Source organism: Neovison vison, chromosome 6 (genome assembly GCF_020171115.1).
Source record: "Neovison vison isolate M4711 chromosome 6, ASM_NN_V1, whole genome shotgun sequence".
Lineage (NCBI taxonomy): Eukaryota > Metazoa > Chordata > Mammalia > Carnivora > Mustelidae > Neogale > Neogale vison.
In genome coordinates this window covers 203,192,352-203,209,265 of record NC_058096.1, presented here as the reverse complement: position 1 = coordinate 203,209,265, position 16,914 = coordinate 203,192,352, and the positions used below count along the sequence as shown (strand labels likewise).

At 57.9% G+C, this 16,914-nt stretch overlaps 1 protein-coding gene across 1 annotated transcript in view; it reads left to right on the top strand.

Annotated features, from left to right (window-relative positions):
* The window catches only part of DNAH1 (dynein axonemal heavy chain 1), a 74,661-nt gene that overhangs the window by 32,771 nt on the left and 24,976 nt on the right, over positions 1–16,914 (top strand). The window contains exons 19-40 of the mRNA XM_044253440.1: positions 89–287; positions 368–621; positions 1,177–1,389; positions 2,892–3,056; positions 4,171–4,292; positions 4,395–4,500; positions 4,984–5,163; positions 5,803–5,943; positions 6,574–6,737; positions 6,931–7,044; positions 7,520–7,708; positions 7,982–8,087; positions 8,748–8,861; positions 9,313–9,462; positions 10,781–10,867; positions 10,977–11,163; positions 13,481–13,572; positions 13,785–13,939; positions 15,067–15,244; positions 16,005–16,199; positions 16,289–16,408; positions 16,677–16,835. Of these exons, the coding sequence (XP_044109375.1) occupies positions 89–287; positions 368–621; positions 1,177–1,389; positions 2,892–3,056; positions 4,171–4,292; positions 4,395–4,500; positions 4,984–5,163; positions 5,803–5,943; positions 6,574–6,737; positions 6,931–7,044; positions 7,520–7,708; positions 7,982–8,087; positions 8,748–8,861; positions 9,313–9,462; positions 10,781–10,867; positions 10,977–11,163; positions 13,481–13,572; positions 13,785–13,939; positions 15,067–15,244; positions 16,005–16,199; positions 16,289–16,408; positions 16,677–16,835 (3,390 nt within the window). The remainder of the gene's footprint in view (positions 1–88; positions 288–367; positions 622–1,176; positions 1,390–2,891; positions 3,057–4,170; positions 4,293–4,394; positions 4,501–4,983; positions 5,164–5,802; positions 5,944–6,573; positions 6,738–6,930; positions 7,045–7,519; positions 7,709–7,981; positions 8,088–8,747; positions 8,862–9,312; positions 9,463–10,780; positions 10,868–10,976; positions 11,164–13,480; positions 13,573–13,784; positions 13,940–15,066; positions 15,245–16,004; positions 16,200–16,288; positions 16,409–16,676; positions 16,836–16,914) is intronic.

Sequence of the window (16,914 nt, the reverse complement as noted above, 5' to 3'; positions counted from 1 at the left end):
GGAGAGGACCTGGCCCAAGGAGGAGCAGTGAGTGTGCAGAGAGCCCGGGAAGCACTCCCGGACAGCCCTGATTCATCTGTCCCCGCAGTACGACAAACTCTCCCGGATGGTGAAGGAGTTCCAGCCCTACCTGGACCTTTGGACCACGGCCTCTGACTGGCTGCGCTGGTCGGAGAGTTGGATGAATGACCCCCTGTCAGCCATCGATGCCGAGCAGCTGGAGAAGAACGTCATCGAGTCCTTCAAGACCATGCACAAGTGTGTGAAGCAGTTCAAGGACATACCAGGTAGGCAGCCAAGCCAGCCTGGCTCCTCTTTCCTTGCCTGAGCTGGCCGCCTCTCACACCTGCCTGTCCCTCCCCGGCAGCCTGCCAGGACGTGGCCTTAGACATCAGGGCCCGCATCGAGGAGTTCAAGCCCTACATCCCGCTGATCCAGGGGCTGCGCAACCCTGGCATGCGGAACCGCCACTGGGAGGTGCTGTCCAATGAGATCAACATTAACGTCAGGCCCAAGGCCAACCTGACCTTCGCTCGCTGCCTTGAGATGAACCTGCAGGACCACATCGAGAGCATCAGCAAGGTGGCTGAGGTGGCTGGCAAGGAGTACGCCATTGAGCAGGTGTGTGGCCTCCAGGGGGCCCACCCAGCCCCACGGCCTGGGAGGAGGACACTACTGGGCCCCATCCCCGGGGTCATTCCCCAGGCTCAGGGGTTAAGGTGCATTCTGTTCAGTGGGTTAATCATGGATGTAAAGTGCTTGGTGCAATGTTCACCATCCCTGTCATTACTCAGTTGGCCCAGGGAAGAGCTGATAGTATTACCCTCATTTAACAGATGAATAAATTAAGGCTCAGAGAGGTTCAGCAACTGTCCCAGGTGACATAGCCAGTAAGGGCTCGAACTGGAACCAGAGCTTCTAACCAGCACCTCAGTTGCCTCCCAGCGTAGGTGTGTATGCTGTTCATGGGCAGCACGTGTGATGAGTACCAGCCAACCTTGAATTCAGACAAGGTCCCACGGGGAATTTGGTGGCCAGACCACTGGGAAGTATTTGCCGGACAGCCACAGTCATGGCTGTGCAGAGCCTGCTCTTCCCTGTCCAGGGCTGTCATAGAGCGCATGGGCCAGCTCCTTCCCAGGACCCCGCCTTGACCTGCCCCCCGCCCCACACTAGGCACTGGATAAGATGGAGAAGGAGTGGTCAACCATCCTGTTCAACGTGCTGCCGTACAAGGAGACAGACACCTATATCCTCAAGAGCCCGGACGAGGCCTCGCAGCTGCTTGACGACCACATTGTCATGACGCAGAGCATGTCCTTCTCGCCCTACAAGAAGCCCTTCGAGCAGCGCATCAACTCCTGGGAGAACAAGTTGAAGCTGACCCAGGTGGGCCCATGCTGTCCTCACATACTCCTCCCCATCCTTCACATAGACAGCCCTTTAAGGCGTCTGGGTTGGGGGTGCCCTTTAAGGGTCGAAGGGGGGGGTGCCTCACCCAGGTCTGTGGGCTCCTCCATCTCTGGCAGGCCCCTCCTGCAAGGGCAGAGCATCGAGGGTGAGGCTCTCCATCTCTGAGACTTGGCTACCAGAGGAAGTGATTCTGGATGTGAGGGTGGGGCCGTGTGTGGTCCAGTGCTGCAGCTGGGGAAGGGCAGGAGATACTTGGTCTTGGGACCACTAGGACCTCCAGTCTCAGAAATTTCTGGGCTGGATACCGCAAGGCCCTGAGGCTCCTCAGGGCTGTCTGCTCTGCTCTGAGCCTCCCATTTCCCTCTTACATGAAGCTGGCGCCGGTTGAAGGGGCCTGGGCACTGGGCACTGCCCTTCTTGACGGCTGTCTATTGAGCCTTCGAGGACCATCCTGTGGTTAGGCCTACTGGTGTGTTTCTTAAAGTCCCTTCCCTGGGGCTTTTCTGGGAGCTGCTGAGGAACCTCCAGTAAAGGCCAGCAGCCAAGTGAGGAGGGCTTATGTGTATGCTCCTTGGATCACCCAGAGATGTCTGACTTGGTCAGCATCGTCCCTGAGTTTCCGCCTTTGCTCGCACTGCCCCCTCTCCCTGGAGTTCCATCTCCTCCTGTCATCTCCAAGGCTCAGTGTCCAGCAGCCCTCACTGACTCTCCCTCATCTACCAGCAAGGTGGCCCTTGGTATCTCTTACAAAGACCATCACACATGCTGGGCCCTTAATGACTAGGGGCAGAGCTGGCTATTTCGTGGGCTGTGGGCCCCTTAAGTGCGGGGACCACATCCTGCTTCCCTGTTTTTCTGGATGCCCACATGGGCGTAGCCCAGGCCTGGCATGGAACTGGCTGAAGTACACATCACTCGAGGAAGGGAATGAATGAATGAATGAATGAGTTTGCACTGATGGGAAAAGAGAGAAATGCATAGAGAGGAGTTTGAAGGTAGAAGGGGAAAGCCGCTGGTTTTGGAGGTATCTTGCTCTTAGACTGAGGTTCAGAGAGTATTTTAGGGATCTCGAGCTCAAATCCCAGTACACCTCAGAGACTCCTGGGATCACGGACCCAAAAGTCCTCCCAGGAAAGAGGACTGGTTTGGTCTCCATGCACGGGGCTCTCCTCTGTGCCTGCAGCACTCGCTGGTGTGAGGGTGGTTTTCTCGTAGGGAAGAGCGGCTCCCCTGGGTCTGTTGGAGGCTCAGGGGTCCTGGGGGCACTCGGGCTTCTCTGGAAGCCAGGGCCTCTGTGTAGCCTTGGGTCCCTGGAGCAGTGGCTGGCAGGGTCACGTGGAAATTACCCCCCTCCACCGTGGACGCTGGCTCTGATGTCCAGGGCTCTGCCCAGCACTCCATGGTCTGGTGAGATCTCCAGGTCAGGGGGACAGGACCTAACGTGGACCCCAGGCACTGACGGTCCCCGCCCTGCCCAGGAGGTGCTGGAGGAATGGCTGAACTGTCAGCGGGCCTGGCTCTACTTGGAGCCCATCTTCAGCTCGGAGGACATCAATCGGCAGTTGCCTGTGGAGAGCAAGCGCTACCAGACGATGGAGCGGATCTGGAGGAAGATCATGAAGAACGCCTACGAGAACCGTGAGGCGAGCTTGCGTGGGGCCGGGAGGGGGCGGTGGGGACCGCCGAGGCCCCCAGTCACATTGTTGGCAGCCTCCTGGTCTCTCCTCTCCCTGAACAAGCAAGACTGAAGGACAAGTCCGAGGCCCATGTCCCTTTGAGGGGACTCCCCAGTCTTGAGAGAGATTCCTCAGAAACCCGGTAGTCGGTTTTCCCCTTGAAGATCTAGTCTCCATTAAGATTTTTTTAGAAAGATTTTATTTATTTATTTGAAAGAGAGCAAGGAGGGGAGGAGGACAGAGGGAGAGGGACAAGGAGACTCTGCACTGAGCATGGAGCCTGACACGGGACTCGGTCTCACAAGCCTGAGATCGTGACCTGAGCTGAAACCAAGAGTCTGACGCTTAACCAGCTGAGCCACCCAGGTGTCCCTACATTATTAGGATGTTATTAGGATGTTAGGGATTGTACTTATTTATTTTATTATATATTTAGAGAGAACGTGTCTCGGGGAGGGATAGAGGGAAAAGGGAAAAAAGAATCTGAAGCAGACTCCATGCTGGGCGTGGACCCTGAAGCAGGGCTTGATCCCAGGACCCTGAAATCATGACCCGAGCCAAAACCAAGAGTTGGATGTTCAGTTGACTGAGCCACCCAGGTGCCCCTGCATTAGGATTTTAAAGGCTCTGACAAGTCCCACAACAAAGTTTCTTGGCTTTGTTTAACCCTGGTTTTTTTTTTTTTTTTAAGATCTTACTTATTTATTAGAGAGAAAGAGGGAACATGAGCAGGGGGAAGGGACAGAGGGAGAGGGGAAAAGTAGGCTTCCCACTGAGCAGGGAGCCGGGGGCTCCATCTCAGGACCCCGGAATCATGACCTGAGCCAAAGGCAGACGCTTAACTGACTAAACCACCCTGGTGCCCCTAATCCTAGTTTTTTTTTTTTTTTTTTACCATAGACTATTTCCTGTGGATTGACAGGGGTGATGGATATGGGCCCTGGCTCAGGGCCATTTTCCTGCCCTCTCTCCTCCTCCGGTCCTACTGGGATCTCTGGGCAGCGTGGGTGCCCTCTGAGCCCACCTTGCTGCCTCCCAGTCTGACCGTGCTCACTTCCACTCTCTGGCCTGGGCCGTGCAGGTAATCAGTGTGTGCTCTGACCAGAGGCTGCTGGAGAGCCTGCGGGACTGCAACAAGCTGCTGGACATGGTGCAGAAGGGCCTCAGCGACTACTTGGAGACCAAGCGGGGCGCCTTCCCCAGGTGGGCACCGCCTGGCCTGTGCCCACTGTTGGTGCTTGCCCGCGGGGCTGGGGCGTGAGGGTGTCTGACCCACACCTTCACCCCTCCCTGTGCCCCTGGCAGATTCTACTTCCTGTCAGACGATGAACTACTCGAGATTCTGTCCCAGACAAAGGACCCCACAGCTGTGCAGCCCCACCTGCGCAAGTGCTTCGAGAACATTGCCCGGGTGGGTAACAGAGCCTGGGGTTCAGGTCCGGGAGCTCTGGGGCACCTTCCCAGGGAGGAGAGCTCTTTTCTGGCCCCAAGTCCTTTTAGCAGGAACTGAGGTGGCCCGTGAGATTCCTGGCCCTTGGAGACAGCCAGGGCCATTGGGAGGAAGGGCACCTGTAGAACCCCCACCCAGCTCCGTAGAGTCCTGAGGTGCTGACTGGGCCGAGAAACCCAGGAAGCTGGGAAGCGGAGGTTCCTGAGTAACCTCATCCTCTCTTTGTCTACAAGGAAGGCCACACAGACCTGTGGGGGAGGGGGACAGGCAGGGCAGGCTTAGCCTCCTTCCCCAACTGGGCTGGGCCTCAGCTGTGGACAAGGCAAACCCCACATGCAGTCGGGGGACACAGTGGAGAGGGCAGGGCCAGCCCCTGGGCTGGGGCAGACGGGGCCTCTGGGCACACAGGGGGTAAGGCCGCTCTCGCTCCTCCCCTGCCCGCAGCTGCAATTCCAGAAGGACCTGGAGATCACACACATGTACTCGGCCGAGGGTGAAGAGGTGCAGCTGTCCTTCTCCATCTACCCGTCCAGCAACGTGGAGGACTGGCTGCGGGAGGTGGAGCGCAGCATGAGGGCCAGCGTGCGGGACATCATCGAGAGAGCCATCAAGGCCTACCCCACGGTGAGCCGTGCCGCCTGTCCCAGCACAGCCTCGGTGACCCCCCACTCCCTCACAGGGTCGCCTGCCCGCCTGCCTGTCTGCCTCATCCTTGGACTCTGCCTTGACCGCTGGTGCTCTTAGTCAGCCAGGGATCCTCTGGGGGCAAGTGGTCCCTGGGGCTGCTGGAGGAGGAATCTGAAAATGGCCCCAAAACTGAGACATGCCCCTGGAATGACCGGCTACTGTGGTTGTGTTTTACGCCCTCGCTGTGAGCCTGGCCTGGCCCAGGGCCTCCCCCACATCACCTCTCTCAGTCCATGGTCATGGACTGAGTCCATGCTGAGTTCATGTACGCAGCTCCCTGTGGACTAGTTCAGAGATGTTTTCTGCCCAAAGGTGTATGATCTCAAAGTGGCAGGCAGGAATTGAACCCAGGACTGTGTGTCCCAATCCTAGGCTCCCATGCCTCCGTTTCAAGGTCTCTGCTGAAGAAATGAGGACTTGGCCCCATTCCAAGAGGCCCAGAGCTTAATGGCTTCTCTGCTTCTGAGGTGGAATTCACTACTTGGGCCCAGAAACACAGACAAAGTTTAAGCAAAAAAAAGAATGCACAGGCAGGGCTAGCCGCCCCTGGCTCAGTTCTACCTGTTATCTTTCTAGATGCCCAGGACCCAGTGGGTTCTAAAGTGGCCTGGCCAGGTGACGATTGCCGGGTGCCAGACCTACTGGACCATGGAGGTGGCAGAGGCTCTGAAGGCCGAGAACCTCAGTGACCAGCTGTTCCCCAAGCTGGCCCGGCAGGTAGGAGCCCAGGGAGTCTCCTTCTGTGGCCCTTCAGCCACCCCACACCCTGGGAGAAACTGCTTCCTCTGGGGGGCCTCCCTTTGTTGATCCTGGAAGGGGTTTGGACTTAGAGCCAAAGAGCAGTAGGTCAGACACCCCTGAAGTGAGTGTCTCACAACCTGCCACCCATGAGAGGGTCTGGTGTTGTGAGGAGAGCTCTGAGGCCAGGCAGGTGCCCCTCTGAGTGGTCAGTGAGGGAGCCACACGCTGGGGCCTCTGGCACTGTGTGGTGGGCTCTCCCTGCCCCCTCTGTGGACCTCTGTGCCCCCGGCTCCTCACCACGCTCCTTCCTCGAGTTCCTTGCCAGGCTCCAGCTCCCGGCCCCTGAAGGCTCCCAGGTCTCCGCATGCTACAGGCGCCATGCGTGTGCCTCTGGATTTATTTGGTTTCCTGCCAGACTTCCCACATGGCCAGCTCCCTGCATGCCCTCCCCCTGCCTCGTCCCACACCCCATTCCCATCCTAGACCACCAGCTGCTCCCAGGACAGAGAGACTGTTCCTGGGAGAAGGACACCATCTGTGCATGGGAGAGGAAGCCTACCCAGCTCGACCACACCAATATCTGACAGCGTCCCCCTGCTCCTACAGCTCAGTGACCTGGTGGCCCTGGTGCGGGGGAAGCTGTCCCGCATGCAGCGGGCTGTGCTGTCAGCACTAATTGTCATTGAGGTCCACGCCAAGGATGTGGTGAGCAAGCTGATCCAGGAAAACATAGTCAGCGTGAACGACTTTGAGTGGATCTCGCAGCTGAGGTGAGGATGCAGGGGCCCCTGGCCTGGTCACGTCCAAGGCCAGCGCAGGGTGGAGAGTCAGTCTCCAGTAGGCCCTGGGACAAGCTGAGCGGGGCACCTTGCTGCCTTCCTTGCCCACGTCTCCTGGGCCACGTGCCCTACCCAGCAGCCCGTGGTCTGCATGGTCTGTGAACCTGTCTCCCTGCAATGCCAGGTACTATTGGACAAATAACAACCTGTATATCCGGGCTGTGAATGCTGAGTTCACGTACGGCTATGAGTACCTCGGCAACAGCGGGAGGCTTGTGATCACGCCCCTGACCGACCGGTGAGCCTCCTTCTCCCCACGTACGCTTCTACTCTGGTGCCTTCCCTCCAGCTCTGACTGGCCCGAGAGTCTGGGGGCCACAAGGCCCAGGGAGTCCATGCTAGGCCAGTCCATTAAAACAATGCAGGGTGAGGAGCACGGACTTCAGGTTCAAAACCAGTTCTGACCCTCTGCTGGGCAACCTGGGACAGCTGACTCACCCCTCTGTGCCCCACTCTCTCCTGCAGCCTCCTCACGGTGGTTATGACAATTTCATGAGCCGAGGTGTAAAGCTTTTAAGCACACATGTAGCACTCTGGAAGCATCTAGAGGGTATGAGCTTTACTGATTTCATCAGTCATAGCCGCCTTTCAGGGTACCAGAGGAATTGGCTTGGGGGAAAGAACCGGCAACCCCTTTATAAAGTGAACCACTCCTAAGTCTCTGGGAACCCTGAGGAAGGAGTGTGGTCCCTGCTTACCTTTCGCTCCTGCAGGTGCTACCTGACTCTGACTGGGGCTCTGCACCTCAAGTTTGGGGGAGCCCCAGCTGGCCCGGCTGGCACAGGGAAGACTGAGACCACCAAAGACCTGGGCAAGGCCTTGGCCATCCAGACTGTGGTGTTCAACTGCTCTGACCAGCTCGACTTCATGGCCATGGGCAAGTTCTTCAAGGGCCTGGCCAGGTGAGGATGCCCATGAGGGTGGCATGGGGCAAGGCAAGAAGGCTGATGCCACCTGAGAGGAGTCTCCTAGGATGGTGGAGGGGACAGGATGAAATAATAGGAATCAAAGGCTGGGCCCCTGGTGGGCACTGGGGTGGGGGGTGGGGGTGGGAATATGGCTGAGCTGGCCAAGATGGCCATTGGAGGCTTCCTCCCAGCAGAGTCACAGGGGGCCCTTGGAGGTGTCAGGTGGGCTCAGAACTCCGATCCCCGCCTTGTCCTTACCGCACTTAGTGCCGGGGCCTGGGCCTGCTTCGACGAGTTCAACCGCATCGATATTGAGGTGCTCTCGGTGGTGGCGCAGCAGATCACCACCATTCAGAAGGCTCAGCAACAGCGGGTGAGCATCACTTCAGCAGTCCCCAGCACGCCCATGCTGCCACAGGCTCCCCATACGTATGCCGCGGCATCAAAAGCGAAGCATTCAGGTCTTCCCTGAGCCCAACCTCTTTTGTCTCGCAGGGGATGGGCAGCCCCACTCCCCCCTCGTGGAACTGACCCTGAGGGACATTTGTAGCCAGTCAGGGAGCCCCACATGCCTGCCCCACTCTGGGGGCAACTTTCAGGCCAGGCTGTGGTGGATAAAGGGATCCCTCCCACATCCTGACCCTTATGGAAAGCCCCAACCTACTGTCCTTCCTCTAGCATCGTTCAGAGTGACTGGAGGTCTCCTCTTGGCGACTGGAGCTGGGAGGCTGGGAGGAGCCCAGCCCCATCCCAGAAGGGCTCTGGATCCTAGTCAGAGCTGAGATTGCCCAAGTATAGGAGAACCAGTGTCTGGAATCGGGGGTAGGGTGGGGGTAGCAGGAGTTGTGTGAAGACCTCAGGGAGCCAGCACCTCGGAGGCCACCAGTGCCCACCAGGACCCAACGTTTTAGGCCAGATCCTGAGAGAGGAGCCCACCTTCTCTCCTGGGCTGAGTGGCTATAGCCAGGACCGGGCATCCGCAGGGACAAGAGCCAGAGAGGAGGCAGGGTGAGCCAACCCCTTCCCTCTGTAGGTGGAGCGCTTCATGTTTGAAGGCGTGGAGATCCCACTTGTTCCATCCTGCGCTGTGTTTATCACCATGAACCCAGGCTATGCCGGCCGCACCGAGCTGCCTGATAACCTGAAGGCGAGTGCTGGTACAGGGCAGCCCAAGAGGCTTCCCAGGGTACAGGAAAACATGGGGCTGTGGCCTTAGACGTGCTGGAGCGCTATGCAAGGGTTCTCCGGGGCAACCATACTGCCTTGGGTTCCTGAGACCCACCCCCCAGCCGTGGAGAGGAGACCCCAGGCTTGTCCTCTGGCTTGGGAGGAGTCAGGGGACGGGTTCAGGTCAACACAAAGGACAAAGGACCCGTTTCTAATGGCAGAGCCGTCCAGCCATGGCGGAGGATAAGCAGCCTAGGCTATGGCGGCTGAGGTGCAGAGGGGATCCAAGCACCCGTGGGGCAGGAGGGCAGCGAGCCTATCTTCTGGGGACTGAGGACCACCAAGCACCGAGAGTTCCAGAGAGTGGGCAGGGCTCTGGGAGGGGAGGCCTGCCTCTCCGTTCACACGTCACATGGGTGCCCCGTCCCCAGGCGCTCTTCCGGCCGGTGGCCATGATGGTTCCGGATTATGCCATGATCGCAGAGATCTCCCTCTACTCCTTCGGCTTCAGCGAGGCCAGTGTGCTGGCCAAGAAGATCACAACCACCTTCAAGCTGTCTTCCGAGCAGCTCAGCTCACAGGTGAGGCCCTGCCCTCACCAGGTTACAGAGTGTGAGAGCCGCCGTCTGCCCTCCATGAGCCCCATGACAGGAATTACATCCCCACTTCTCAGCTGAGGGCTGGTTGGCTCAAGCGTTAGGAAACTGAGAGCCACACAACCCAAGGCTTAGGAGCAAGTACGCTGGGTCTTATGGGGCTAGAGCAGGACAGCAGCCCCCTGGCACCATGGGCCTTCCACTCAGTGTGCTGAGCCCAGCTTCCAGGGGCACGAGCCACTGGCACAGACCCCAGCCCTGCTGGCTAAGCTTCCCTGTTTGGCTCCCTTCTCAGGCAGGCCCCCCTCTGCGGTGGCAGAAATGAGCCAGCTCTGGGCTTACATGCTACCAGCTTAGTTCCTCTTTCTTCATAGTTCTAGAAAAAGTCATCCTAATGGGCCTTCTCTGGGTGACCTGCTCCTGCATGAACACCAAGCACTGTGGCCAGGAGGAATCCAGGCTGACTCTGGCTAGTTGGGGCCCCCCAAGCCTCTGGGCTGGAGGAGATGTGGTCTGTTACTGGGAGAAACAGCAGCTGTCCACACAGCACAGCCTGGATGCCCACACCTCCGCATGCCTTCTTTCTCACCATCCACTTTCAAAAACGCTGCCTTCCCTGTTAACTGTACCCACATGGTTCTGGAAGTGCAGAACCTTAAGTGCAAGACTAGCCCAGTCACTTCATCCTGCTCCAAGTCCAAGACTTCCGGGAAATATGCTGGTCAGGTCCAGATGTAGCTCTCATGGTCTGGCCCCATAGGGGGAAAATGAAAAAAAAATTTAACCATTTTCAACACATCTGCTACATCATGGAAACAGAACCAGCAACGAAGGGAAAAGCTACAGTGGTGTGGCCAAAAGAGAATGTTAGAAGGAAGCTCAAAGTCTCTTGGGGCCAACCCAGCTGTGGCACCCATGGGAACTCCTTCTGTCATGTTTTGAAAAAACCCAAGTATGTTCCTGCCCCTGGTGCAGTGCTGGGACCACAGGACTCTGCCAGGGTCAGACCCACGTAGAGTCCTCGCCCTTAGGGGCCAAGAGTCAAGCAGAAGCAGGCAGGGGCTGCAGACTAGGGAGGCTGGAGAAGGGAGAGAACCCCTGGGATGGTAAGGAGAAGGTGCTGGAGGTCTACAGTCGAGGGCACTTGGCTCAGGCTGGGACTTGCAGGGGGTGTGACCTTGCAACTTCCAGCTGGGCGAGGGCCAGGTACCAGGCAGGGAGGCAGAGTGTGCCAGGCAGGGAGGCAGAGTGTGCCAGGCAGCCCCCCCCAAGGCATATCGCCCCTCCTGTGCGGCGATAACAGGATCACTATGACTTCGGGATGAGAGCTGTGAAGACTGTGATCTCGGCCGCGGGGAACCTCAAACGAGAAAACCCCAGCATGAGTGAGGTGAGCTCCGTCCAGAGGAGTGCAGGGATCTGGGCTGTGGGAGGTCTCCAGAGGGAGCGGAGGCATGTCTGACCCAGGTCCCCTGAAGGCTCCCCCGGCTCTGCTGCAGGAGCTGATATGCCTCCGGGCCATCCGAGACGTGAATGTACCCAAGTTCTTGCAGGAGGACCTCAAGCTCTTCTCCGGGATCGTGTTGGACCTGTTCCCCACTGTCAAGGAGGAAGAGACTGACTATGGCATCCTGGACAAGGCCATTCGCCAGGCCTGTGAGAACAGCAACCTTAAGGATGTGGACGGTGAGCTGCTGGCCTCTACCCCCGCCATCCCGGGGGCCTCCCTGGGATCCAGGGCAGGGGTGCAGATATGGGGCAGTGTTGCCCCAGGGTCGCTCACACCTGGCCGAATGTATGGCAGGTTGGGGCTCTCGCCGAACAGTCCCCGGGATAGGGCAGGTGACCGATGTCTAGGAGAAAGTCCTCTCTCCCACTCATGCCTGTGTCACTTGACGTGGGAGTTTTCCCACACCAACCAGTTCTCCCACACCAGTTCTCCACTGGCTGTCCCACAATTCAGCTCAGTTCTAGCACTAACCAGAAGCACAAGTCACAAGCAGTCACAAGTAGTGGGTCCCCACGTTACCCACAACTTTTCAGCAGCTTGGCTACCGACTGGAGGTTCCCACAACCTCCTCCTTAGGTTTGATCATTCGCTAGAACGGCTCACAGAACTCAGGGAAACACATTTGCTACTTATTCTGTAATAAAGGATACAAGAAAGGATACAGATGAACAGCCAGATGAAGAGAGACGTGGGCTGAGGTCTGCTCCTCCCAGCACATGGATGTGTTCATCCAGCAGGAAGCTCTCCAAACCCCATTCTTGGGGGGTTTTTATGGAGCCTTCGTCATGTAGGCATGATAAATTATTATTATTATCAATTATTATCCACTCCCAACCCCTTTCCCTCCTCTGGAGAACGGGGAAGTGAGCCTGACAATTCTAAGCATCTAACCATGGTTTGGTCTTCCTGGTGACCAGCCTGCTCCCAGAAGCCTGCCACCAAGAGGTGCCTCATTAGAACAAAGGACATTCCTAGCACTCAGGAAATGACAAAGGAGCTCTGCAGTCAGGAACCAGGGTCAAAGCCTAAGTGTTAGAAAAGAAGATTGTCCTAGCATTCTCTTTACAATGGTTTCAGGAACTGGGGGCAGAGACCAACGTTCATTGTGCTGATTACTTTTCACTGGGGAAGCAGATCCTGCCACCAGCCTGAGACCCCTGCTTTGCCCCCCTCCTCTTGTGGGGAGCAGTCACAGGCCTCGGGCCCCTATTGGGCCTTGCTCCTCCCCAACAGAGGCTGTTCTTTACCCCATCCTTACCTGCCCCGGGGTAGCAGTGGGGTTTGGTGCCGTCACTGGGGGAAATGGTGAGCCCTGCCCCACGACACCCAACGCACACTGTCCTCTTTTGGAACAAAGCTTGTTGCTCCTATCTTGGACTTGCCCACACTCCTCCTGGAATACACCAGGAGGTCACTGGAATAAGCCCAGGTGTCACTGGGCTGAGGAGTGTTTGGGCCTTTCTTGAACTAACCTGTTACAAGGGCTACCACACAGATGGGAGAACCCTGGGGGATGGCACCCTCAGTCTCCCTCTGACCCTAATCCTCTTCTCTGATAGAAGCTGGGGGTCTCCATGCAGCCACTGCATAGCCGTGCCCCTTGAGCTCTGGTCTCACCGTCCCTAGCCTAGAGGACCTTTCCTCTCCTCCAGGACCCTCCCTGCCAATCCTTTGTGCGGTGGGGGGACGTTCGTCCAGAAAGTCACACCTGGCCATGTGGCCACCCTGGCTATACGGGACCCTCCTCTGGGGTCTGATGTGTTCAGGCTGCAGGGTCTGTCCCCCAAGCCCTCCCCTGTCCTTCATTCCCCATTGAACTCTGAGGCCACTTCCTGCCCACCAGGTCCCAGCAGGGTTGTTGAGTGAAGCCTCAAAATCTCTCCCTCGTGGCCTTGGGCCCGCTTAGCTATCACTGGGTAACTGGACCTTGTCCCATTGGCAGGGCCTTCCAGACATGCGGGGCCACAGCTCCCCCTGCCATCTCCCCAATACACTCTTGGGCCAAAGTGAGACATTCAGTCCCTACCTGTGTGGGCCTGGCCCTCTGCCTACAACGGGCAGCTAGCCCTACAGCTCTGGTCTTGATCAGTAGCAGCTGCTGATGCTCCGATTCTGTCCCTGGGGCTTTGCCATGTATCAGCCACCATTTCCTCAGGGCGGTGCTTTCTGTAGGCCTGGCAGAGGATTTGGGGGCTGGAGTTGCTTCTGGGGCTTGTGACACTGAGCAGGCCCACGCCAGCTGGACACCTGACCAATGGGTTTTAGGGAATCAATCATGGTGGAAATCATGGCCACCATTAGCAGAGTGCTTCCTCTTTGCCTGTCCCTGTGCTCAGGGCTTCACCTGCCCCCAGGTATATTGCCAGCTGCATTTTCTAGATGAGGAGACTAAGGCTCAGGGTGACCCACCTGAGGTCGCACAGCAAGCTAGTGGCAGAGCCAGGACCCGAGCCCATGCTCTGCGCCCTGAGTGCCACTGCCATGTCCCTCTAGGCTTCCTGACCAAGTGTATCCAGCTCTATGAGACCACGGTGGTGCGGCATGGCCTCATGCTCGTCGGGCCCACAGGTTCTGGCAAGAGCAATGTAAGTGGAGCCAAGCCAGGCAATTCACGACCCAAATAGTCACCCAGGCGAGGGTGGTGGTGTGTGGGTTGGTTTCTCGGCTGGGGTCTTAGTCCCCATTTGTACCTCTGTGGCCTCTAGAATGCCCTGCCTGCCCTCTGTGGCCTGCAGCCCACTGCAGCCCTGTGCTCTGGGGAGCCAGGAGACTCACTCTTGGGTGGCTGTCTCCCCAGTGTTACAGAGTCTTGGCAGCCGCCATGACGTCGCTGAAAGGACAGCCGTCCATCAGTGGTGGCACGTATGAGGCCGTCAGTTACTATGTGCTGAACCCCAAGTCCATCACAATGGGCCAGCTGTATGGAGAATTTGACCTGCTTACCCATGAGTGGTGAGTGGTCCCAACCTCTCTCCAGGGACCACCTTGAGCCCAGACCTCTGGGGGCTGTGAGCTATGGGCCTCCCTCCCCTAGTCCATTGGGAGCTCAGGAGCTCAGGCTCTGGAGTCCAAATGCCTGGGACTTCACTCACCACTGCACTTCCTTGCTGAGTGACCTTCCTCCCTCCCTGGCCTTGGTGCTATCATCTGCGAAGTGGGCATAACAGTGGCACCATGGTTCTGGGAAAGAGAAAATGAGCTTGACCTAGGGAAGATGTCTAGACAGTATGACACATGCCGAATTCTCAGTAAAGATTGCCTGCTGTCATGGCTAGAAAGCCCTCTCAGGTCCCCCACCCCCACACAGACACATGCATGTCAGGGAAGGTGCTCTGAGCTGGAGAAGAACAACTAGGGGGAGACCCTCCAAACGTCAGCATGTGGGAGGCTTTTCTCTGGGGTCATTCTGTTTCTCTCAGGAAGTCTCCAGTCTCTGTGGAGGGTTCTGCTTGGCTCCAGGGTTCTGGAAACCCAGGGGGGTGTGGGCACTGGAGTGGGACAGTCACCCATCTTTCCAAACATGACTCCGCCTGCTTCCCCGTTTCTGGTGAAGGGTCTCATCCACACCCACTCCAGGCTCTTGCGTGGGTGGTTGGGGGGCCTGGGGATCAGACCAGAAAGATGTCCCCCTACCCATCACTTTCCCAGGCCTTTGGTGCCTCTGAAGCGTGAGCCTTCCTGGGTTATGTGACAGGACCTGGATACCTCTCACGACCCATCCCTTGCCTTCCTGCAAGGTCATTTTCCCCATCTCCTTTTCCTCCCATCTCCCAGAACTGGATGGATCTCCATTTCTACTGGTGCTTCCTCCCCCATTTCCTTCTCTTCCCTAGGATACCATCTTTTATCTTCCTTTAATTTAACTTTAGTGATGATTCAGCAGAGAAGGAATATAAACGCACATTTTTATAACCCCATGCTACACTAAAAAGTCCCATTTTCCCCATTGTTGTTTTTAAATGAATGAAGATACTAAAGAGAAAGACCCCCACAGAGCAGGGCCAGACCGGTGGCCAGGTTTCCCTGGGTGCCATCTGGGTTTGCTGCCTGCCCCATCTCCCTCCTCCTGGTGGCTGCAGGACAGATGGGATTTTCCCCTCCCTCATCCGGGCGGGGGCCATCGCCTCCAACACCAACAAAAAGTGGTACATGTTTGACGGGCCGGTGGACGCCGTCTGGATAGAGAACATGAACACGGTGCTGGACGACAACAAGAAGCTGTGCCTCAGTTCCGGGGAGATCATCAAGCTCACCGAGGTATACTTGCCTGTCTGTCTTCCCACTCTCCTTGGCAGCGGAGTGGCCCCAGGGGCCACAGTATGCTGGCCAGGCTCATCCCCCTCCCTCTCAGGGCCCCAGCTGCCTCCCAGGGCTCCCACACCTCAGCCGTGTCGGGGGCAGCTGCCCGGGCAGCCCTTCTGCAGCCCACATTCTGGGATGAGCTGGGCCTCAGTCCGGATGACCACCCACCGCTCTCCACTGACTCTGCCTTGTGCCTCCTGGGCCCACTTGTAGCCCTGTGGGCCCAGTCTGGGTCAGACATCCTAGCAACGTGCCAGGAGTCTGGACACAGGCGGTACACACCCGGCCCCAGGGCCACCCGCCTGGTGTGTGAGGTGCTGTTCTCAGAAAAGGAGGGCTGTCACCTGGTGTATGAGCAGTTTGTGATAGCTACGTGGAGCTGATCCCTTGAGCCCTCCTGAGAGCTCCCGGAAGTTCTGGAGCATGGCCCACAGCTCTTCTCACATTGTTCCAGGGCTCCAGGGACCCCGGAATGCCCTGGTCCTAGGCTGGCCAGAGAGCAGTCAGGAAGCTTCTGACTTCGGTTCTCCTCACAGCCCCAGGGAGAGCTTTGTTATCAGCTGAGGCCTGAGGGTTCCTGAGGCCCCTCCACGGCCTGCCCCACAGCTTGCCCACAGTTACAGGATGGTCACCCCCTGCCCAGCGGTTCTGCAGCCCTTTTCCCGGCCCTAGGAACTGGCGGCCGGCCCACTCACACAGTTCCTCTCCATGCCAGTCAATGACCATGATGTTCGAGGTGCAGGACCTGGCCGTGGCCTCCCCAGCCACAGTGTCCCGCTGTGGCATGGTGTACCTGGAACCCAGCATCCTGGGGCTCATGCCTTTTGTCGAGTGCTGGCTAAGGAGGCTCCCTGCCTTATTCAAGCCCTATGAGGAGCAGTTCAAGTTTCTCTTCGTCCGCTTCCTGGAGGTGAGCGAGGCCACTGTGTGCACGGCCCAGGTGGGGCAATGGGGCGCTGTGGCCACCAGCCGCAAGAGCCAGGTGCTCGTCCCCTGTAGGGATCCATCACATTCATCCGGCACTCAGTAAGGGAGGTGATCACCTCAACCAACAGCAACTTGACCCTGAGTCTCCTCAAGCTGCTAGACTGCTTCTTCAAGCCCTTCCTGCCAAAAGAGGTACAGCTTTGAGCAAGGGGGGCCGGGGCCCTGCTCCTTCCTATCCCTGCTCCTTGTGCCAGGGCACCCGAGGGCGCTGAGTCCCAAGCCCAGCTTTCTGGAAGAACAATTCAGATTGGCTCACATGGGTCATGGGGTCACCCCAACCTGTCTGATGCTGGCACACCAGACCATGCAGCAGAGGCCCAAAGATGCCCCCCAACCCCACTTCCTTGGGCTGCTCAGCACTGTTCTGGCCTGGGCCTGATGTGGTTCCCACTGTCCCCAGGGCCTCAGGAAGATACCCCCAGAAAAGCTGAGTCGCATCCCAGAACTGATCGAGCCCTGGTTCATCTTCTCCCTGATCTGGAGTGTGGGCGCCACAGGGGACAGCGCCAGCCGCATCAGCTTCAGCCACTGGCTCAGGATCAAGATGAAGATAGAAAACGTGAGAGGCGGCAGCCCCCAGGCTGGGCTCCCAGGTCCCAGAACACTGGGGGTTCTGGGGCTGTCCATGGGGCCTAGGC